We start from the raw sequence: 25,214 nt of genomic DNA, 5'->3' as shown, positions 1-25,214 counted from the left end.
CCTGGTATCCCTTTTCCAATTTCTGTCCATATAACCTTTGAAAAAGCCAACTATTCACTAAGGAAAAAAAGTAGTTAACTTAGTTAAGCTGGAAACTACTCTTTTCACCCTAGGTAAAGTCTGCCCAGTCTCCTTAAAGAGGGGTTTCCCATAACCTCCTTAGTTAAGTATAGGGAATGCGGTCCTTCTCACTGGACGCACTAGGACAGATTACACTGGGAGAGTGCGAAAGTCAAAAATAATTCCTCTAGTAAGGTTATTTTCCACGTGGGAAAAAACAGAATGCAATATATGCAAATAAAAAACTCTGGACAGAGTATGAGAGAAAGCGCAGGGCACTGCCTGTGTGCCCGAACAATTTGTGAACACTATAGGTTTGCGGCAGAAGGTGACCATTGTCAACATACTCCCAAATGGCAAACACCTTAAAGGAAGAAGGTTCAGAAAAAGGGAGTATAATATTTTAATTTGTGTGCACTTGTTCCATTTTAAACACAAAGCTGAATTATTCAAACAGCTGAAATGCATCAAATACTCAAGGTTGTTCCCCTCCACGAAAATCTTTAGAAAAGGCAAAAGACATTCAATCTGAAGAGAGACCAGAGTAGTACTGTGACTTGAAATGGCACATTAACCAAAAGGTGAAGGTACTCCAAAATCATCTATCATCACCATGTAGCATAAAATACTAAATGCACTGCTATATTTGGAGTATAACAGAATCCCCAGACTTCAACTTAGCCAATAGGAGTCTGCCTGTAATTGGATGGGGCACTGACAGATAACCTGCATCCGGATTAGTTATAACCCCTCTTACATACTGCTTGCCTGCAAAACTTCTCTGCTATATGCCTAACGCAGCAAACATCCAGTTCACTGAAAGACACTCACAAAGCCTCTCAAGTATATGCTATAATACAGCAGAGAAGGAAGCTGGCGTCCATTCAAGAAAGTTGTACAAAAGGCGTGAACCTTAGCTCCGCCCATCGTGGGCGCATCAAGTTAAATCTCCCGGGCTGCAAATTTGAGACAAATGGAGCCGTCAGGAGAACCACCCTCAGACATCTATGAAAAATAAATAAACCCCCCTCAGTCAGCTCGCAATGTAATACAAGCTGTTGGGATCGGTGAACAAGTCATATAACACCAACACCTTCAAGGAAATCTTCCTGTTGGCTGCCATCTTTAAACCGTAGGGAGCGAGACATGTAAAACACATTTCATGCCGAAGTAAAATAAACCTCCCTGTTGGCTGTTAGATTAGTTAAACAACGCCTTTGGGAGCAAAGATATGTAGCAATACGTATAATACAGATTATGCCACTGCTTGAAGAACCTTTGAGTGCTGCCTTTCTAACAACCTTGAGGTCAGAGATAGTCTGACAGCAGCTGCAGCATAGACCGGAGGCTCAAAAACATAACTTATGTAAGAACTTACCTGATAAATTAATTTCTTTCATATTAGCAAGAGTCCATGGGCTAGTGACGTATGGGATATCCATTCCTACCAGGAGGGGCAAAGTTTCCCAAACCTTAAAATGCCTATAAATACACCCCTCACCACACCCACAAATCAGTTTAACGAATAGCCAAGAAGTGGGGTGATAAGAAAAAAGTGCGAAAGCATATAAAATAAGGAATTGGAATAATTGTGCTTTATACAAAAAAATCATAACCACCACAAAAAGGGTGGGCCTCATGGACTCTTGCTAATATGAAAGAAATGAATTTATCAGGTAAGTTCTTACATAAATTATGTTTTCTTTCATGTAATTAGCAAGAGTCCATGAGCTAGTGACGTATGGGATAATGACTACCCAAGATGTGGATCTTTCCACGCAAGAGTCACTAGAGAGGGAGGGATAAAATAAAGACAGCCAATTCCTGCTGAAAATAATCCACACCCAAAATAAAGTTTAATGAAAACATAAGCAGAAGATTCAAACTGAAACCGCTGCCTGAAGTACTTTTCTACCAAAAACTGCTTCAGAAGAAGAAAAACACATCAAAATGGTAGAATTTAGTAAAAGTATGCAAAGAGGACCAAGTTGCTGCTTTGCAAATCTGATCAACCGAAGCTTCATTCCTAAACGCCCAGGAAGTAGAAAGTGACCTAGTAGAATGAGCTGTAATCCTTTGAGGCAGAGTTTTACCCGACTCAACATAGGCATGATGAATTAAAGATTTCAACCAAGATGCCAAAGAAATGGCAGAAGCTTTCTGGCCTTTTCTAGAACCGGAAAAGATAACAAACAGACTAGAAGTCTTTCGGAAAGATTTCGTAGCTTCAACATAATATTTCAAAGCTCTAACAACATCCAAAGAATGCAACGATTTCTCCTTAGAATTCTTAGGATTAGGACATAATGAAGGAACCACAATTTCTCTACTAATGTTGTTGGAATTCACAACCTTAGGTAAAAATTGAAAAGAAGTTCGCAACACCGCCTTATCCTGATGAAAAATCAGAAAAGGAGACTCACAAGAAAGAGCAGATAATTCAGAGACTCTTCTGGCAGAAGAAATCGCCAAAAGGAACAAAACTTTCCAAGAAAGTAATTTAATGTCCAATGAATGCATGGGTTCAAAAGGAGGAGCTTGAAGAGCCCCCAGAACCAAATTCAAACTCCAAGGAGGAGAAATTGACTTAATGACAGGTTTTATACGAACCAAAGCTTGTACAAAACAATGAATATCAGGAAGATTAGCAATCTTTCTGTGAAAAAGAACAGAAAGAGCAGAGATTTGTCCTTTCAAGGAACTTGCGGACAAACCCTTATCTAAACCATCCTGAAGAAACTGTAAAATTCTCGGTATTCTAAAAGAATGCCAAGAAAAATGATGAGAAAGACACCAAGAAATATAAGTCTTCCAGACTCTATAATATATCTCTCTAGAAACAGATTTACGAGCCTGTAACATAGTATTAATCACAGAGTCAGAGAAACCTCTTTGACCAAGAATCAAGCGTTCAATCTCCATACCTTTAAATTTAAGGATTTGAGATCCTGATGGAAAAAAGGACCTTGCGACAGAAGGTCTGGTCTTAACGGAAGAGTCCACGGTTGGCAAGAGGCCATCCGGACAAGATCAGCATACCAAAACCTGTGAGGCCATGCCGGAGCTACCAGCAGAACAAACGAGCATTCCTTCAGAATCTTGGAGATTACTCTTGGAAGAAGAACTAGAGGCGGAAAGATATAGGCAGGATGATACTTCCAAGGAAGTGATAATGCATCCACTGCCTCCGCCTGAGGATCCCGGGATCTGGACAGATACCTGGGAAGTTTCTTGTTTAGATGAGACGCCATCAGATCTATTTCTGGAAGTTCCCACATTTGAACAATCTGAAGAAATACCTCTGGGTGAAGAGACCATTCGCCCGGATGCAACGTTTGGCGACTGAGATAATCCGCCCAAACCAGAATTCGAGATACTTCTTTCATAGCCAGAGGACTGTGAGTCCCTCCTTGATGATTGATATATGCCACAGTTGTGACATTGTCTGTCTGAAAACAAATGAACGATTCTCTCTTCAGAAGAGGCCAAGACTGAAGAGCTCTGAAAATTGCACGGAGTTCCAAAATATTGATCGGTAATCTCACCTCCTGAGATTCCCAAACTCCTTGTGCCGTCAGAGAACTTTTGTAAAAATTCTTGGGGCTGTAGCTAGACCAAACGGCAGAGCCACAAACTGGTAATGCTTGTCCAGGAAAGAGAATCTCAGGAACTGAAAGTGATCTGGATGAATCGGAATATGCAGATATGCATCCTGTAAATCTATCGTGGACATATAATGCCCTTGCTGAACAAAAGGCAAGATAGTCCTTACAGTTACCATTTTGAATGTTGGTATCCTTACATAACGATTCAATATTTTTAGATCCAGAACTGGTCTGAAGGAATTCTCCTTCTTTGGTACAATGAGGAGATTCGAATAAAACCCCAGCCCCTGTTCCAGAACTGGAACTGGCATAATTACTCCAGCCAACTCTAGATCTGAAACACATTTCAGAAATGCTTGAGCTTTCGCTGGGTTTACTGGGAGACAGGAAAGAAAAAATCTCTTTGCAGGAGGTCTTATCTTGAAACAAATTCTGTACCCTTCTGAAACGATGTTCTGAATCCAAAGATTGTGAACAGAATTGATCCAAATTTCTTTGAAAAAACGTAACTTGCCCCCTACCAGCTGGGCTGGAATGAGGGCCGCACCTTCATGTGGACTTAGAAGCTGGCTTTGCTTTTCTAGAAGGCTTGGATTTATTCCAGACTGGAGATGGTTTCCAAACTGAAACTGCTCCTGAGGAAGAAGGATCAGGCTTTTGTTCTTTGTTGAAACGAAAGGAACGAAAACGATTATTAGCCCTGTTTTTACCCTTAGATCTTTTATCCTGTGGTAAAAAAGTTCCTTTCCCACCAGTAACAGTTGAGATAATAGAATCCAACTGAGAACCAAATAATTTGTTACCCTGGAAAGAAAGGGAAAGTAGAGTCGATTTAGAAGACATGTCAGCATTCCAAGTTTTAAGCCATAAAGCTCTTCTAGCTAAAATAGCTAGAGACATAAACCTGACAACTCTGATAATATAAAAAAAATGGCATCACAGATAAAATTATTAGCATGTTGCAGAAGAATAATAATATTATGAGAATCATGATCTGTTACTTGTTGCTCTAAAGTTTCCAACCAAAAAGTTGAAGCTGCAGCAACATCAGCCAATGATATAGCAGGTCTAAGAAGATTACCTGAACACAGATAAGCTTTTCTTAGAAAGGATTCAATTTTCCTATCTAAAGGATCCTTAAACGAAGTACCATCTGACGTAGGAATAGTAGTACGTTTAGCAAGGGTAGAAATAGCCCCATCAACTTTAGGGATTTTGTCCCAAAATTCCAATCTATCAGACGGCACAGGATATAATTGCTTAAAACGTTTAGAAGGAGTAAATGAATTACCCAAATTATTCCATTATCTGGAAATTACTTCAGAAATAGCACCAGGAACAGGAAAAACTTCTGGAATAACCACAGGAGATTTAAAGACCTTATCTAAACGTTTAGATTTAGTATCAAGAGGACCAGAATCCTCAATTTCTAAAGCAATTAGTACTTCTTTAAGTAAAGAACGAATAAATTCCATTTTAAATAAATATGAAGATTTATCAGCATCAACCTCTGAGACAGAATCCTCTGAACTAGAAGAGTTATTAGAATCAGAATGATGATGTTCATTTAAAAATTCATCCGTATACAGAGAAGTTTTAAAAGATTTTCCTGAAGTATCTTCTGACTCGGATGCAACATGAGACATCTTGCAATATGTAAGAGAAAAAACAACATATAAAGCAAAATTGATCAAATTCCTTAAATGACAGTTTCAGGAATGGGAAAAAATGCCAAGGAACAAGCTTCTAGCAACCAGAAGCAATGAAAAATGAGACTTAAATAATGTGGAGATAAAAGAGACGCCCATATTTTTTAGCGCCAAAATAAGACGCCCACATTATTTGGCGACTAAATGCTTTTGGCGCCCAAGAATGACGCCACATCCGGAACGCCGACATTTTTGGCGCAAAAGAAAGTAAAAAAATGACGTAACTTCCGGCGACACGTATGACGCCGGAAACAGAAAAGATTTTTTGCGCCAAAAAAGACCGCGCCAAGAATGACGTAATAAAATGAAGCATTTTCAGCCCCCGCGAGCCTAACAGCCCACAGGAAAAAAGTCAAATTTTTTAAGGTAAGAAAAAGATGATTGATTCAAATGCATTATCCCAAATATGAAACTGACTGTCTGAAAATAAGGAATGTTGAACATCCTGAGTCAAGGCAAATGTTTGAACACATATTTAGAACTTTATAAAAAAGTGCCTAACCATAGCTTAGAGTGTCACAGAAAATAAGCTTACTTACCCCAGGACACTCATCTACATGTTGTAGAAAGCCAAACCAGTACTGAAACGAAAATCAGCAGAGGTAATGGTGTATATATATATATATATATATATATATATATATATATATATATAAAAGAGTATATCGTCGATCTGAAAAAGGGAGGTAAGAGATGAATCTCTACAACCGATAACAGAGAACCTATGAAATAGACCCCGTAGGAGATCATTGCATTCAAATAGGCAATACTCTCCTCACATCCCTCTGACATTCACTGTACGCTGAGAGGAAAACCGGGCTCCAACCTGCTGCGGAGCGCATATCAACGTAGAATCTAGCACAAACTTACTTCACCACCTCCATAGGAGGCAAAGTTTGTAAAACTGATTTAAGGTTTGGGAAACTTTGCCCCTCCTGGTAGGAATGTATATCCCATACGTCACTAGCTCATGGACTCTTGCTAATTACATGTAAGAAAGAGAAAAGTGCATACACGGCGCCATACGACAAGCGCCGCCCTTCGTGGGCGTTACATAATCCAACTCCCGGTCGCCATTGTTTAAGTATAGGCGCAGGGGGCAAAGAAGAAAATTGTATATCACTGTTACTTGCTGTTCTATCACAATATGCTGCTCTAACAAGACACACAATTGTGACCAACAGTTCTCTGTGCAATAATTCACAACATACTGCGTCCCAATGCACAACATACTGCATTACTGTAAGCATGATTACATAACATTAGAGCTCAATATAAAATCTTCCGGTCTGTTTTAATATTATATATGAGACCACCGGGAGATGACACATGTAAACCCCAGTGTCCTAAGCTGCCTTAAGTCTCCTAATAGGCTAGGAGAATCTTCCATGTAGTACAATGAGGTATAGAAAAATAAAGTGCCCAGGCCTTTTTCTGAGATGCTTTATCCCCAGAAATAAAGACAGCATTTACCTCAGTCTGCCCGACAGCAAAGGCATCCCACCCGGCTTGCGAGGTCCTAATTTTCTCCACACATTGGCCTGTAGAAATAAAGTACTGAGTTTTTCTCTTCCCTCAGACTTTACAAGCAGGGCAGCATCAGTATGGGAGGCGCAGTGGGAATTATGTCCCACAAGTTCCCATTGCTCTAAAGCCACCAAAGCTCTACTGAAGAGACTGATATTGACTACGGCTACACCCTAGAACAAAGCAGCACACCCTGGCACTAATTAGAAAAGATTCTTCAATCAAGAGTTTATTATTTTTAAACACCTCACTTTACCTCTTCCTATCACTAACGTAGGCAAAGAGAATGACTGGAGTTGGAGGGAAGGGAGGAGCTATATATACAGCTCTGCTTTGGTGCTCTTTGCCTCCTCCTGCTGACCAGGAGGCGTAATCCCACAGGGATGAAATCCGTGGACTCATCGTGTCTTTAAAAAGAAACACTAAAGACTGTGCTAGAACTAGATAGTTGCTCTACCTTCCGAGATCGGAATTGATGCAGAGTGCACAGCCTAAAACAGCCTCAAAGCTCCTCCCCTCGTGGGCGTGATAACACTCTCTCTCTAGGCACAATAATAATGGTGATCGGGAGATGGATAGTGAAGTCCAAAACTAGCTCTGCCCATAGTGGGCATAACAACCAACCAACTCCCGGTCACCATTATTATGTATTAGAGAAGAGATAGGCCACCGGGAGCTAACTGAACCCTTTTTGCAAACCCTGTTGCGAACTTGGGGACAAATTGTGCTACCGCATGTTAGATAGCACTACAGCCCATATATGTGACTCAAACACCTCCTCCTGAGTCCCTTTTACTTTTGCTCAGTCCAAGTGATTGAGGCCCCCAGAGTAAAGGCCACCTTCTAGTCTCCTCAGCCCCAGTGCCTGCTAACGTGCTGTCACAGGATCCCCTCCCTCTATATATAGGAGTTGAGTTATATCCCAATAAAGTGCTCCACTTCCTCTGAGATCTCCCAGACCCAGAATAAAAAGTTAGCACTTACCTTTAAGATCTGCCCGACAGCAGGGCAGCTAAGCAGGTTTGAGAGGTCCTCTCCCTCACATAGCCCTGTGGAAAAAGGATAAAGCCTGAGTAATCTTGCTTAGGCTATCAGAATAAGGGCAGCATAAATGTATAGGAGGTGCAGTGAAAATTATGTCCCACAAGTTCCCATTGCTCTAAAGCCACCACTGGGTGTACTGAAGAGGCTGATATGGACTACGGCTACACCCTAGAACAAAGCAGCACAATCTGGCACTACTTTAAAAATAACTTGATTGAAGAATCTTTTCTAACACCTCACTTTACCACTTCCTATCACTAACGTAGGCAAAGAGAATGACTAGTTTGGGAGTGAAGGGAGGTGATATTTAACAGCTTTGCTGTGGTGCTCTTGGCCGCCTCCTGCTGACCAGGAGGTGAATATCCCATTAGTAATTAAGATGATCGGTGGACTTGTGTCATTAAAAAGAAAAGATGACTCTTCTTTCAGCCATAGGGGTCAATTTATTAAGCAACCTGCTTATTCGGCACAAGCCTTCAGGCTAGCCGGAATCAGGAATTAAGAAGCAGCGGTCATAACTGCGGCTCCTTAACTCGTCCCCCACCTCTGAGGCAGCAGACAGCAATCATCCCGATCGGATACGATCAGTATGATTGACACCCCCTGCTTGCAGCCAATTGGGCTTGAATGTGCAGGAGGGTGGTATTGCACAAGCATTTCACGAGAAATGCTTGTGCACTGATAAATGCCGACAGTGTATGCTGTCAGCAATTATCGATGTGCGGCGGACATGATAAATCAGCCCGATAGTTTTTTTTGTACCCACTAGACACCAGCTCTTCAAGGAACATTGTACACTAGATTTTTCTTTGCATAAATGTGTTGTAGATGATCCATTTATAAAGCCCACCTGGGAGTGTTTTTGTAAAAAAAAATGTATAGTTCTGCTTATTTTTAAGTAACATTGTACTGATATTCAGACTCCAAACCAAGCCCCAACGTTTTAGATGTATACTGATATATACAGACTTTACATTGCTCTGTTTGTATAATGGTCTATTCATATGCAGGGGAGGGTCTGCTCTCAGCCCCTTTCAGTGGGTGTTCCAGGCTAATCTCAACAGTGCTAAATTAGGATCTTCTAAGTAAGTTTTTAAAAGGTTGTATACTAGATTTTTTATCAGTATCTGTGCATATTATTCTATATAGTAGTGTCTATTACATGGAGTTAAATTAAAGTTGGTGTATACCATCTAATACAGGTGTGAAGGCACTAAATCTTTCTCTGCCAAAGATAAATCTGTACACACATTTTTATACCACTCAATAGTAATTATATACATTGGGCAGTATCTCGTATATATAACAGGTGGCACTTGCATTATAATTCTTATCAGTTATTTGTAGAACATCAGATTCTGTAGAGCTTAATAATGTAATATGGTATAAAGGTATTTGAAACTTAACTTGCATGTTAAAGAAATAGTAAAAAAACAACAACTTTATTTGAGAAAAAAAAATAAATAAGTCAACAGTTAATGAAAAAATGTTATACAAATTGGAGAATAGGAGCCAGATACCCACTATATATATATATATATATATATATATATATATATATATATATATATATATATATATTAATTACACATACTATCAAAACAATAAAAAACAACAAATTTGCTAAGGCACAAGACTGTTATGATCCAATCTCTGGTTCCGAGTAGGGTTAAATCACAGAGAATCGACTAAACTTTATGTGGATGGTGAAAGGTTTCAGCTTTCATTGTCACTGATAAAATGTTCCTAATAATGTATAGGAAAAAATAAGGACAGAGTGGTTGTGACAAGTGACATCAGCTACAATTAACACTTCAAAATAAAGGACCCACAAAAGTTTAAGTGATATTTTTTATATGCAAAGCAAATATCTGAATTTATCTGCATGTTAATTTAATTGCTAAATCTGCATGTTATGCAACACAAGGATAAACCCCTTTGAAGGGCTCTTGAGTATGTTTATCTTCGCTCTGCTGAGGCCAGTTAGGGACAGCTATAAATTAGCTCCTGTGCTGATAAAGCAATCACAGTCCAGCATGTGTCTGTGGCAATGGAAAAAAAAAAAATCTTCAAAAAGGTAAAATTAGAGAAAAATACTTTACAAAACTTATTGTAAAGGATTCATATTTTATAGGAAAATACATTCTGACTTAAGTCCTAATCGTGCTTTCTTTGTCCTCACCTCATGCACATACCAAAGGCTATGAGATGCCTTGTAACTGGTAAATTAGCCTGAAGGCTGACACCCCTTGTGTGCCCACCTCAGAATGTGAGTTAAGTGGGTCCATGAGGCCAATATGCCATTTGACTACTGTGATCATGCAACTTTAGCGGGCCCTACCTTTTCAGGCATTTTGTGTAAGCTACATCAGCAGTTATATTTAGGGTCTATTAAATGTTTAGTCTGCAACTGTTCTGTCCTTATTTGTATTTATTGTTAATAAAAACAGCTCTCGTAGTTCCATGTGCCTATTTTTTAAATATCAAGTTTTGTTGTCCAGTGGTTATACAAATACCCAACGCTCCCATGTGTTTTATTTCACACTTAATAAAAAGTTAAACATGAAAAATAAAAATACTTTATAAAATGCTTCTTATGGATTATTATGTATAAAGCATTTTTATTGTCCTTACATTTGCATAATGGCTCCTAAATGTTCAGATTTGTACAAATATACAAGATCCCTCCTTTTCTCCAAAGACCATGTGACTGGCTCTAAAATTTCATGTAAAGTGTTAACCCCCAGCTTACAGAAGTGTGCACGAAAACTGGCACACTGTATGGCTGGTACTATTGTCATGCATTCACAGCAACTGGAAACTTTAATTATTATTTTAGAAAATACAGAAATAAATCCTCTCTGCACTGCGTCAGTACAACGTTCCTGTCTAGCACTAGTGCGGTCACACTGAGATAACTGATAAGTTGCGTATTCCCAGCCACAGGCTTTGCCCAAAGTCAAGGCCACTGGCTGTTTGTTTGAAGGTATCACATGATGCTCAGGACACGGGACAGACATGTCAGCAAGTTGCAACAGAGCTGGAGTAAAACCAAGTGAACAGGGTGCCAGATAACCAGCAGCCCTGTGTGCTCCCCTATCAAACATTCCCAAACACCTTCCCATCCCTGCACTCTCATTCTTCAACATTTTAAACCTTAGTCTGTCACGTAGAAAATAGTTACATTCATCTTTAACTCAAGCTTCATTGTGCCAATGATAGTCTCTTTCTTGAGCTGGAAAATAATTCAGTTGTGCACAAAACTTTACACAGACCTTCAATGATTATGTTACTCTCTATAGGAGAGAGTCAAATAGTCTAAACTACATACAGTCCACAAATAAAGGACAGAGACATCCAATGAGCGTGAATGGGTTGAAGTATATGGCATTGCTGATGTCCTTTAGATATCAAAGCTCCTGATAAAGGGACACTGTTTGCCAGCTGTGCTGTTAGTATATGAAGGTGGCAGATAGTTCAAGTGCCTATTTTAAGTCAGTGTGGGAAAGCTTGGCATTTTAGAATGGTTGGTTCCATATGCACAGATTGGTATGACCTCCAGTAGTCCTTTAAGGCTCAGTAGGGATAGTGGGACACAGAGATGAAAATAATGAACACACTCTGATATCGCACCCCCTGCTGCTCGCCAATAGTCACAGCTTGTACCTTCATTCGGTAAACTCCAGGACTGTCCAGGGACCTTAGTGTATAAATAATGCCATGACCTCTGTCATCACGGATAGCAAAGGGGCTGCCAGAGTCTTGCTCCAGAGCGGTGAATGTGGTTTGGTTTTGAAGGACACCTCCATCTGAGAAGGCACTGAGACGGACGACGTCTTGGTTGGGTAGTATCCCGTATGGTAGCGTCAGCAGCTTGTATTGTAGACTGTAGGGTCCCCCTGAGCTGCAGTCCGTCAGGCACCTCCTATAACATGTCCTGTGGATAAAGATGCGTAATGGTAAAAATCAATGGTAGTTTATACATGGTGGAGACTACTTGCCGCCATATTAACTTGCTTTCATGAATAGTGTTCGAGGCTTGTTAACCTCTATACTTGTCAGATCAGACTACAGACCCCCAGTACGTCTTCTGATTAGTTTTATAGTAAGCTAATTTTATAGCAAAGAGATTGCAAAACAAATGGGGAATGGGCTGTAACGTTGGAAAATCTCATTAGCCTGGCAGGTGCCTTTTTGAGGAGCGACTAATTTATGGTAAAACTAGCCCAGTCCATATGTGCCAACTGCTAGAAACACTGTTTCTGGTTGCCATGGATCCCTCTCAACAATTGTCATAGTTAAGCGTAACATAAGATATAGGTTCTTGTATACTGACTTTATATTATTGAGGTTTGGGTGAGGCGAGTATCCATTCAAAACCTGGAATGTTAGACAAAGGAACTGGCTCAACAACTATTTGTGGTTCTTAGAAGTAGAGAGGAAACTCCAATAAATACAGCAGCATACAAAATTTACATATTTCGTAAGAGGAACATGACTAAATTCCTCGAAATGTGGAGTTGCTTTAACTGGCCTGACATCACTCTATATCCTGTATAACGTCTTTCATTTCTGAGAAGTAATTTTACTTTATAGCATGTTAAAAATGAAACTTAAGCTTTTTATTCTCATATAAAATCAGATGAACTCTAACATTCATCTGTAACTTTCTACTTAACATAGTAATTATAGTTTGTTATGCTCCGCAGTTTTATCATCTGAATAGTGATTTGTCTCATAATTTATTTTTGTCTGTGTATATGTATATATAATAGATTTCAATGTAGAAACGCTTAATAATGAAAAGCTTCTATTGTTCAGTTCCGCTTCTCATGTCTTTCTGCCATCAAAAAATCACCTCAGAATCAGCTTAAATGTGTCTAGTGCACCGTGAGCCTGGATTTTCCTGGTTGTCAGTTTTAACCGACACTTGATGAATGAGTTTATTTTCATGCATGCCAAGTAACCAAATTGGTAATTGGGACAGCTTGTTCTGCCTACATCCCCTACACAGGTGCAGAGAGGAATGTTTAGCTGTACTAGAAATTGTTGGCAATAACTTAATTTTCTGATTGAATTCCAATTAAATCATTAAGCGTGTGATGGGGAGCAGCTCTGTGCTGCTGTCCCCAGATGCACTTTCAGATACTTACCCCGGGCTGGGACCTTTTATATAAGAGGCAGGGCATGGAGTGTCCAGACACTGATATCCTCCTCTGGTATTAAAGCACATCTGGTTGGCCCCACAGGCTATTCTGTTCTCCACACACTCGTCTATGTCTGGAGAATGAGAAAAAAAAAAATATAAGATTACTGGACATTCCAAGCCAACTGCCTATTTCATCTGTCTAAAACAGGGTTCTCTAATACGACTTTGAGAATAAGATGCTCAGTCCTGAATTCTGACCCTGAACTTGTGGAATACTTCAGCCAAACCCCACTGTTAGTAGCATTCCTTATTAGCAATATGCTACATACGATGAGTATCACCACTTCTTATAGCTCAGAAAGTGCCTGTTATGTGTGTGCGCATACATATACACACACACACATATATATATATATATATATATATATATATATATATATATATATATATATATATATATACACACATACTCTGCAATATACTTATTTTATTTTTTGTCCCCTTTTCCTGTAATTCTTGAAATTTCTAAAAATTGTGAGCTTTTCAGTTCCTGTTAAAAATGGAAGTGCAGAACACTTACATGACTAACCTATTTATAACCGTTCCCAATTGGCCACAGCAGAGAAGGTAACGTAAGTTACAACATGGCAGCTCCCATTGTTTTATAGACAGACTTTACACTTTTGTCATTATTTAAACGGCTAATGAAACTAAATAAAAAGAAATCTACATTTTATTCTCAGACTAAACACTATATAAAATGTTAGATAGAATGATTCATTCAAAGAAAAGATTAATGTCCCTTTAACTGATGCACTGCTCCTCTCCTTTCTGTTTGTTTATTAGTTTGTTAAGTACATTTGTAGGGTAGAGAAAAGTAAACAGTATAAATAGTTTATTTGCAGAAGGGTTTACATGACATTTGCTGTGGGAAGTGATTTAGCATGGGACTCCATATGCAGGAAGTATAGGGGGCTGAGAGCCACACAGCTATATAACCGCTATGTGAGCTGCGCTATCTGTCACATTCCAGCTGCTCAGATTTCAGAGACCTATCCCTAAATGTATGTAAATGGTAGGTATGGGAAAGTTCCCGGATCATGTAGCAATACAGAGGTTAATCTATATTGTCAGCTGGTGTCAGTCAGCGTTAAACCTCTGTTTCTGCACATCAAACAAGGGGCATTTGCTTAAAGGGCCATGATACCCAAATGTTGAAACACTTGAAAGTGCTGCAGCATAGCTGTAAAAAGTTGACTAGAAAATATCACCTGAACATCTATGTAAAAAAGTGAAGATATTTTACCTCAAAATGTCCTAAGTATTCACACCCCATTGCAATGGACTTTAAGCAGCAAATCAGTATGCCTGTCCCGGAACAGGCAAGGGAGTGAGCCTCATGCACACTCATGTTATTTCCCTATTCAGTTTTTAGAACTTTTACTAAGAAATCTCATGAGAGCACAGTAAGAGTTAATGACCTCAGCACCGTTGATGCCAATTGGCTGCTGTTCATTTCATATTTTTTTTTTTACCTGCAGCTGGGCAGTAACTTAAAGATAACTTTTTATACAGAACTTACTGTGTGAGGTAAAATCTCTTCCTTTTTTACATAGAGATGCTCAGGTGATATTTTCCTGTCAGCTTTTTAACAGTTATACTGCATCAGTTTCAAGTGATTTAGCATATGGGTATTATGTCCCTTTAAGATAGCTCACAAACGGGAGTAAAATCCCTCAGGCAGTGACAGCATACCTGGGATATTCGTGAGTGGGTTAAACAGGGAGACGAAGAAGCGCACTGAGGTTGTGCAAGTCTTTATATTCAGCACTTAGAGGTTTGCTGCTGTGAGGGTCGAAGCTAGTAGTGTTTGTATTCCAGTATCAGAGTCTCCTCCCAGCAGTGTAGACTTGAGTTGATATTTTTTGTACATACAAGGTCTATTCCCCTTTTTGATGTTTGTTTAACAGAGCAAAAACAGCATTTCTTATTATATTGCCAACTGATTTATATTAGACTCCATTGTTTATTTAAAATAAATGTTGTGTATTTTTCTCTCAATAAAGTTGTTTTTAAAACACCTGATTTTTAATAAAATTTGCCAAGTGTAAACACGATAATTACATTATACTGAAGAGCCATTTGAACAAATCTTAAATGGATAAAATTTTTATGTGGTTTATTAACACATATATAGGGTGGGTCCACTGAGCTACTGCTGGTGATGTAATGTTATTTGCTGGAAGTGAGTTGTCACTAAGGCAGACTTAAAGTGACATGAAATACAAATGATTATGTGTAAAAAAAACAAAACCCTGTTGAAATGCAATTCTGAAAATTGTGACTTTTTCAGTTCAGAGAATTGGAAGTGTACACTTCCCAAGTCTAACCCTGCTACATATCTGTCAGAGGTGATGAGATACAATACTCCAAAACAGTGCAAAATGACAGTAGCCATTCCAGACTGTCTCCTCATAAGGCAAGTGGTTGGGGGGGTTAAAAAAGAAGCAAACAACGTGGTAATGTGTTCAGAAAGTTTTTGCACTAGACAGATATGTTAATTTATTGCAAACTAAAGAACTGTGTTATTACAAGGTGTTTTGCACCTTTAAATTGACCTCAGGTAATAAGTGGGCCTCCTGCTCACACATTTTTCATCCCCATCCATTATAAGGACAAGCACACTTTACATTTATATTTTTGTTTTCAATTAATTTGCCTCTCGACGGATGGCGCCCTAGGCAGCTGCTTACTTTTATCTGTAGTTAATCTGAATATCAAATGCCAATAAGTAGTGAGTGAGAGAATTGAGTTAATCACAGAGGCGCATTTGTTTAGCATCATAGATAAATTACCGTTTATAAGACATGACCTTACAGCATCATATGTTTGTGAACAATAACTTTGGAAAAAACATAATTTATGCTTACCTGATAAATTTATTTCTCTTGTAGTGTATCCAGTCCACGGATCATCCATTACTTGTGGGATATTCTCCTTCCCAACAGGAAGTTGCAAGAGGATCACCCACAGCAGAGCTGCTATATAGCTCCTCCCCTCACTGCCATATCCAGTCATTCGACCGAAACAAGACGAGAAAGGAGAAACCATAGGGTGCAGTGGTGACTAGTTTAATTAAAATTTAGACCTGCCTTAAAAGGACAGGGCGGGCCGTGGACTGGATACACTACAAGAGAAATAAATTAAATCAGGTAAGCATAAATTATGTTTTCTCTTGTTAAGTGTATCCAGTCCACGGATCATCCATTACTTGTGGGATACCAATACCAAAGCTAAAGTACACGGATGATGGGAGGGACAAGGCAGGAACCACTGCCTGTAGAACCATTCTCCCCAAAACAGCCTCCGAAGAAGCAAAAGTGTCAAATTTTGAAAAGGTGTGAAGCGAAGACCAAGTCGCAGCCTTGCAAATCTGTTCAACAGAGGCCTCATTTTTAAAGGCCCAGGTGGAAGCCACAGCTCTAGTAGAATGAGCTGTAATCCTTTCAGGGGGCTGCTGTCCAGCAGGCTCATAGGCTAAGCGTATTATGCTCCGAAGCCAAAAGGAGAGAGAGGTTGCCGAAGCTTTTTGACCTCTCCTCTGTCCAGAGTAAACGACAAACAGGGCAGATGTTTGACGAAAATCTTTAGTAGCCTGTAAGTAAAACTTCAAGGCACGGACTACGTCCAGATTATGCAAAAGACGTTCCTTCTTTGAAGAAGGATGAGGACACAATGATGGAACAACAATCTCTTGATTGATATTCCTGTTAGAAACCACCTTAGGTAAAAACCCATGTTTGGTACGCAGAACTACCTTGTCTGAATGAAATCAGATAAGGAGAATCACAATGTAAGGCAGATAACTCAGAGACTCTTCGAGCCGAGGAAATAGCCATCAAAAACAGAACTTTCCAAGATAAAAGTTTAATATCAATGGAATGAAGGGGTTCAAACAGAACTCCCTGAAGAACTTGAAGAACCAAGTTTAAGCTCCACGGGGGAGCAACAGTTTTAAACACAGGCTTAATCCTAACCAAAGCCTGACAAAATGCCTGGACGTCTGGAACTTCTGCCAGACGCTTGTGCAAAAGAATAGACAGAGCAGAGATCTGTCCTTTTTTTAAATTTTATAATTTTTTATTGGTAATCCAGTTTGGGGTACAGAAAAAAGAATGAGGTTTAAAGCAATGATTACATAATAGGGGATACACTACAGTCAAGCTTTTAAAGATAAAAAAAAAAAAGGAAAAACAGTAAGGAACAAAATGCAAGACCTTATTTCAGGTCTCCTTGTAAGTATAACGATATTCCAAAATAAACTCTCCCCTAAAACAAAGCAAAAGTATTTGGGTCAGGATGAATCTGTCACTAATTCTAACAAGCCAAAACCTTATACCCTAAAATAGAACCTGGACTAATCTTGTTAACTCCTTGCTGGAACCAAAAAAGGTTTTTCATTTTTTCTAGACAAACAGCTGTGATCATACTAGGTTTCACAAATAGACAGAGTAGGTCACAGCTACATAGGGAAGGACCAAAAAGATCCTACGAAAGTGACTTTAACACAGACAATTAACAAACAAACAAAACAAAAAAACGAAAAAAGGAAAAAAAAAAAAAAAAAAGGGGGGAAAGATTAAATAAAAGGGAAGGGAGGGGAGGGTAAGCTACTTCAGATTCCCGGGGAGGCCGAGAGATAAGATATTTAAAGTTTACCATATCCCCAGTAGAACAAGTTCACTGTCTTTGAAAGGATAGATTATATACTCAATCTCACTGGGAGGGAGTGCCTTAATGAATTGTGACCATTTGGAAAAGAAATTCTTCACGTCTTGATCTTTTTGCAAGTTAGTGTCGAGTTGTTCAATGATACATTGCTTCTTTAGGCAATTTTTAACTTCAACTAAGCTCGGGACGGCTTTTAATTTCCATTTCTTTAAAATAAAGTATCTAACCGCAAGGTGTAATGTGGCGGAGTGGGGTTATCAGCAAAAAAGACTATCCTCCTGGGGGAGAATGTGAAGGAAGGGACCCTGTCCTTTTAAAGAACTAGCTGATAAGCCTTTGTCCAAACCCTCTTGGAGAAAGGACAATATCCTAGGAATCCTAACCTTACTCCATGAGTAACTCTTGGATTCACACCAATAAAGATATTTACGCCATATCTTATGGTAGATTTTCCTGGTGACAGGCTTCCGAGCCTGTATTAAGGTATCAATGACTGACTCGGAGAAGCCACGCCTTGATAGAATCAAGTGTTCAATCTCCATGCAGTCAGTCTCAGAGAAAGTAGATATGGATGATTGAAAGGACCTTGTATTAGAAGGTCCTGCCTCAGAGGCAGAGTCCATGGTGGAAGAGATGACATGTCCACTAGGTCTGCATACCAGGTCCTGCGTGGCCACGCAGGCGCTATCAGAATCACTGATGCTCTCTCCTGTTTGATTTTGGCAATCAGTCGAGGGAGCAGAGGAAACGGTGGAAACACATAGGCCAGGATGAAGAACCAAGGAGCTGCTAGAGCATCTATCAGCGTTGCTCCTGGGTCCCTGGATCCGTAACAAGGAAGCTTGGCGTTATGGCGAGACGCCATGAGATCCAGTTCTGGTTTGCCCCAACGATGGACCAGGTGAGTAAACACCTCCGGATGGAGTTCCCACTTCCCCGGATGAAAAGTCTGACGACTTACAAAATCCGCCTCCCAGTTCTCTACGCCTGGGATGTGGATCGCTGACAGGTGGCAAGAGTGAGACTCTGCCCAGCGAATTATCTTTGAGACTTCTAACATTGCTAGGGAACTCCTGGTTCCCCCTTGATGGTTGATGTAAGCCACAGTCGTGATGTTGTCCGACAGAAATCTGATGAACCTCAGTGTTGCTAACTGAGGCCAAGCTAGAAGAGCATTGAATATTGCTCTTAACTCCAGAATATTTATTGGGAGGAGTTTCTCCTCCTGAGTCCACAATCCCTGAGCCTTCAGGGAGTTCCAGACTGCACCCCAACCTAGAAGGCTGGCATCTGTTACAATCGTCCAATCTGGCCTGCGAAAGGTCATACCCTTGGACAGATGGACCCGAGAAAGCCACCAGAGAAGAGAATCTCTGGTCTCTTGATCCAGATTTAGTAGAGGGGACAAATCTGTGTAATCCCCATTCCACTGACTGAGCATGCATAATTACAGCGGTCTGAGATGCAGGCGCGCAGATGGCACTATGTCCATTGCCGCTACCATTAAGCCGATTACTTCCATGCACTGAGCCACTGACGGGCGTGGAATGGAATGAAGGACACGGCAAGCATTTAGAAGTTTTGATAACCTGGACTCCGTCAGGTAAATTTTCATCTCTACAGAATCTATAAGAGTCCCTAGGAAGGAGACTCTTGTGAGTGGTGATAGAGAACTCTTTTCCACGTTCACTTTTCACCCATGCGACCTCAGAAATGCCAGAACTATCTCTGTATGAGACTTGGCAATTTGAAAGCTTGACGCCTGTATCAGGATGTCGTCTAGATACGGAGCCACCGCTATGCCTCGCTGTCTTAGAACCGCCAGAAGTGAGCCCAGAACCTTTGTAAAAATTCTCGGGGCAGTGGCCAACCCGAAGGGAAAAGCTACAAATTGGTAATGCCTGTCTAGAAAGGCAAACCTTAGGAACCGATGATGATCTTTGTGAATCGGTATGTGAAGGTAGGCATCCTTTAAGTCCACTGTGGTCATGTACTCTTGGATCATGGGTAGGATGGTCCGAATAGTTTCCATTTTGAATGATGGAACTCTGAGGAATTTAAGATCTTTAGATCCAAGATTGGTCTGAAGGTTCCCTCTTTCTTGGGAACCACAAACAGATTTGAATAAAATCCCTGTCCTTGTTCCGTCTGCGGAACTGGATGGATCACTCCCATTACTAGGAGGTCTTGCACACAGATTAGGAATGCCTCTTTCTTTATCTGGTTTGATGATAACCTTGAAAGATGAAATCTCCCTTGTGGAGGAGAAGCTTTGAAGTCCAGAAGATGTCCAGAAGATATCCCTGAGATATGATCTCCAACGCCCAGGGATCCTGAACATCTCTTGCCCACACCTGGGCGAAGAGAGAAAGTCTGCCCCCCACTAGATCCGTTTCCGGATAGGGGGCCGTTCCTTCATGCTGTCTTGGGGGCAGCAGCAGGCTTTCTGGCCTGCTTGCCCTTGTTCCAGGACTGGTTAGGTTTCCAGGCCTGTCTGGAATGAGCAACAGTTCCCTCTTGTTTTGAAGCGGAGGAAGTTGATGCTGCTCCTGCCTTGAAATTTCGAAAGGCACGAAAATTAGACTGTTTGGCCTTTGATTTGGCCCTGTCCTGAGGAAGGGTGTGACCCTTACCTCCAGTAATGTCAGCAATAATTTCCTTCAAACCAGGCCCGAATAAGGTCTGCCCCTTGAAAGGAATGTTGAGTAATTTAGACTTTGAAGTCACGTCAGCTGACCAGGATTTGAGCCATAGCGCCCTACGCGCCTGGATGGCGAATCCGGAATTCTTAGCCGTTAGTTTAGTCAAATGAACAATGGCATCAGAAACAAATGAGTTAGCTAGCTTAAGCGTTCTAAGCTTGTCAATTTCATTCAATGGAGCTGTCTGGATGGCCTCTTCCAGGGCCTCAAACCAGAATGCCGCCGCAGCAGTGACAGGCGCAATGCATGCAAGGGGCTGTAAAATAAAACCTTGTTGAATAAACATTTTCTTAAGGTAACCCTCAAATTTTTTATCCATTGGATCTGAAAAAGCACAACTGTCCTCAACCGGGATAGTGGTACGCTTTGCTAAAGTAGAAACTGCTCACTCCACCTTAGGGACCGTCTGCCATAAGTCCCGTGTAGTGGCGTCTATTGGAAACATTTTTCTAAATATAGGAGGTGGGGAAAAGGGCACACCGGGTCTATCCCACTCCTTGCTAATTTCTGTAAGCCTTTTAGGTATAGGAAAAGCGTCAGTACACACCGGCACCGCATAGTATCTATTCAGCCTACACAATTTCTCTGAATGACTAACACAGTTGCAATTCCAGAGCAGCTAATACCTCCCCAAGCAATACACTGAGGTTCTCAAGCTTAAATTTAAAATTAGAAATCTCTGAATCAGGTTTCCCCGAGTCAGAGATGTCACCCACAGACTGAAGCTCTCCTCATGTTCTGCATACTGTGACGCAGTATCAGACATGGCTCTAACAGCATTTGCGCGCTCTTTATCTCTCCTAACCCCAGAATTATCGCGCTTGCCTCTAATTCAGGCAATCTAGACAATACCTCTGACAGGGTATTATTCATGATTGCAGCCATGTCCTGCAAGGTAATCGCTATGGGCGTCCCTGATGTAATTGGCGCCATATTAGCGTGCGTCCCCTGAGTGGGAGGCGAAGGGTCTGACACGTAGGGAGAGTTAGTCGGCATAACTTCCCCCTCGACAGAACCCTCTGGTGATAATTCTTTTATAGATAAAGACTGATCTTTACTGTTTAAGGTGAAATCAATACATTTAGTACACATTCTCCTATGGGGCTCCACCATGGCTTTCAAACATAATGAACAAGTAGGTTCCTCTGTGTCAGACATGTTTAAACAGACTAGCAATGAGACTAGCAAGCTTGGAAAACACTTTAAAACAAGTTTACAAGCAATATAAAAAAACGTTACTGCACCTTTAAGGAACACAAATTTTCCCAAATTTTTAAATAACAGTGAAAAAATGCAGTTACACTAACAAAATTTTTACAGTGTATGTAATAAGTTAGCAGAGCATTGCACCCACTTGCAAATGGATGATTAACCCCTTAATACCAAAAACGGAACAACAAATGACAAAAACGTTTTTGAAACAGTCACAACTGCCACAGCTCTACTGTGGCTTTTACCTCCCTCAATACGACTTTTGAAGCCTTTTGAGCCCTTCAGAGAAGTCCTGGATCATGCAGGAAGAAGCTGGATGTCTGTCTGTAATTTTTGCTGTGCAAAAAAACGCCAAAATAGGCCCCTCCCACTCATATTACAACAGTGGGAAGCCTCAGGGAACTGTTTCTAGGCAAAATTCAAGCCAGCCATGTGGAAAAAACTAGGCCCCAATAAGTTTTATCACCAACATATGTAAAAAACGATTAAACATGCCAGCAAACGTTTTAAAATACACTTTTATAAGAGTATGTATCTCTATTAATAAGCCTGATACCAGTCACTGTCACTGCATTTAAGGCTTTACTTACATTACTTCGGTATCAGCAGCATTTTCTAGCAAATTCCATCCCTAGAAAAATATTTTAACTGCACATACCTTATTGCAGGAAAACCTGCACGCTATTCCCCCTCTGAAGTTACCTCACTCCTCAGAATATGTGAGAACAGCAAAGGATCTTAGTTACTTCTGCTAAGATCATAGAAAACGCAGGCAGATTCTTCTTCTAAATACTGCCTGAGATAAACAGTACACTCCGGTACCATTTAAAAATAAACTTTTGATTGAAGAAATAAACTAAGTATAAAACACCACAGTCCTCTTACGACCTCCATCTTAGTTGAGAGTTGCAAGAGAATGACTGGATATGGCAGTGAGGGGAGGAGCTATATAGCAGCTCTGCTGTGGGTGATCCTCTTGCAACTTCCTGTTGGGAAGGAGAATATCCCACAAGTAATGGATGATCCGTGGACTGGATACACTTAACAAGAGAAACAAAATTTATGCTTACCTGATAAATTTCTTTCTTGACATGGTGAGTCCATGGATCATCATAATTACTATTGGGAATATCACTCCTGGCCAACAGGAGGAGGCAAAGAGCACCAAAGCAAAGCTGATAAGTATCACCTCCCTACCCACAATCCTCCAGTCATTCAACCAAAGGAAAGGAGAGAAAAGGAAGTAAGGTGCAGAGGTTTATATAGAAAAGAAACGGTCTGAAAAAAATAGGGCGGGCCGTGGACTCACCGTATCAAGAAATAAATAAATGAGGGAAGGTAAATAAATGTTTTCTTTCTAATGACAGTGAGTCCACGGATCATCATCAATTACTGTTGGGAACCAATACCCAAGCTAGAGGACACAGATAAGGGAGAGACAAGACAGGTAACCTAAACAGAAGGCACCACTGCTTGAAGAACCTTTCTCCCAAAGGAAGCCTCAGCCGAGGCAAAAGTATCACTTATAGAATTTTTAAAAAGTATGCAAAGATGACCTAGTTGCAGCCTTGCAAATCTGTTCTACAGAAGCTTCATTTTTGAAAGCCCAGGAAGAAGAGACAGCCCTCATGGAATGAGCTGTGAATCTCTCAGGAGGTTGCTGACCAGCAGTCTCGTAGGCCAAACGAATAACACTCTTCAGCCAAAAGGAAAGCGAAGTAGCCGTAGCTTTCTGACCTTTGCGTTTCCCAGAAAAACAAATACAGCAGAAGACTGACGAAAGTCCTTAGTCGCCTGCAGATAGAATTTCAGTGCACGAACATCACCTAGGTTATGCCACAAACGTTCCTTATGAGAAGGGTAAGGACACAGAGGAGCAACTATTTCCTGATTAATATTCTTGAACGAAACAACTTCAGGCAGGAAACACAACTTAGTACGCATAGGAAATAAGAAACAAAACTTTCCAAGATAACTTAATATCTAAGGAATGCATAGGCTCAAAACGGAGCCTGCTGTAAAACCTTAACAAGCTTAAGACTCCAGGGAGGAGTAAATCGGTTTAAACAGGCCATAACCTGACGGAACAATTGCACATCTGGCACATCCGCCAAACGCTTATGCAACAAAATAGACAAAGCGAAATCTGACCCTTCAGAGTACTAGCTGACAAACCCTTCTCCAGACTATCCTGTAGAATGGACAAAATCCTAGGAATCCCGACTACTCCAAGAGTATCCCTTAGATTCACAGCAATAGAAATATTTACGCCAAATCTTATGGTAGATAGTACGAGTCACAAGCTTACGAGCCTGGATCAAGGTCTCAATGACCGACTCTAAAAACCCACGCTTACATAAAATTAAGAGTTCAATCTCCAAGCAGTCAGCTTCAGAGAAACAAGATTTGGATGAAGGAAGGGACCCTGAAGTAGAAGATCCTTCCTAGTTGTTGCAATGTAATAAGGGCAGACGCACTAGAGGTACTAGGCATCGCTTGCGCAGGCGTAACTGGTTGTGACACATGGGGAGAGGTAAACGGACTATCCTCATTACCTTCAGTCTGAGAATCATCTTGGGCCACATTTTTAAGTGCAACAATATTATCTTTAAAGTGTACAGACATATTAGTGCAATTGGGACACATTCTGAGAGGGGGTTCCACCATGGCTTCTAAACACATTGAACAAGGATTTTCCTTAGTGTCAGACATGTTTAACAGACTAGTAGTATACACAAGCAGGCTTGGAAAACACTTTAATCAAATAAAAAACAATTTGAAAAAAACGTTACTGTGCCTTTAAGAAATAAAGAGAACACAATTTTGCAAAATAGTGAAAAATGTAGCAATCCTTTTGAAATTTTCACAGTATGTACCTAAGGCTTTCATATGATTGCACCACAATTTGCAGAACGATTAACCCCTTAATGCCCAAACCGAAGCTGCCTAAAGCCAGCAACCAGATAAATAACTACAGCACCTTGCCACAGCTTACTGCTGTGGCCCTACCTGCCCTTAGGGATCAGTTTTGGGGAAAAAAACTTCTTTAAGGTCCTCAATCAGCAGCTGGACCCTCCATGTGAAGCAGCATGAACTGTCTTTCAATTCTAACTGGGCATCTGAGGCGCGAAATTAGGCCCCTACCACACCACTCGAGTTGTGAGGCCTACAAAAATCACTTCCAAGTGACTAAATTTTTGCCATGTGGATAATAACCCCAGAAAAACACTCCAAAGTGCTTAAAAAAGTGTCTCCAACGAGTATTTCTTAAACAAATAATCGATTGCCCTGAATTAGTGTCAACCAGCCTAATTAGCCCTGTTATGTAAGCATTCAATTCTTTACCAAGTCTCAGAACATAGCTTACCCTCCCCACATGGGGATATTGTCAGTATCTTCTAGCATTGTCTCAGTCTTGTCTAGAAATAAATGACTGAACATACCTCATTGCAGTCAAGCCTGCAAACTGTTCCCC

The 25,214-nt window shown here is 40.5% G+C and overlaps 1 protein-coding gene and 1 non-coding gene across 2 annotated transcripts in view; both read right to left on the bottom strand.

Annotated features, from left to right (window-relative positions):
- Positions 1-490: 490 nt before the first annotated feature.
- LOC128643277 (U5 spliceosomal RNA) lies at positions 491-608 on the bottom strand. The gene has a single exon (XR_008399798.1). It is a non-coding gene; the product is annotated as a U5 spliceosomal RNA (small nuclear RNA).
- An 8,751-nt stretch (positions 609-9,359) lies between these two features.
- HMCN2 (hemicentin 2) overlaps positions 9,360-25,214 on the bottom strand; it is a 542,629-nt gene continuing 526,774 nt past the window's right edge. The window contains exons 91-92 of the mRNA XM_053695481.1: positions 13,099-13,225; positions 9,360-11,882 (exon numbers count right to left, since the gene is read on the bottom strand). Of these exons, the coding sequence (XP_053551456.1) occupies positions 11,522-11,882; positions 13,099-13,225 (488 nt within the window). The 3' untranslated portion in view covers positions 9,360-11,521. The remainder of the gene's footprint in view (positions 11,883-13,098; positions 13,226-25,214) is intronic.

This window comes from Bombina bombina, chromosome 12, assembly GCF_027579735.1.
Source record: "Bombina bombina isolate aBomBom1 chromosome 12, aBomBom1.pri, whole genome shotgun sequence".
NCBI classification, from domain to species: domain Eukaryota; kingdom Metazoa; phylum Chordata; class Amphibia; order Anura; family Bombinatoridae; genus Bombina; species Bombina bombina.
This window is presented reverse-complemented; position numbering and strand designations above follow the sequence as displayed.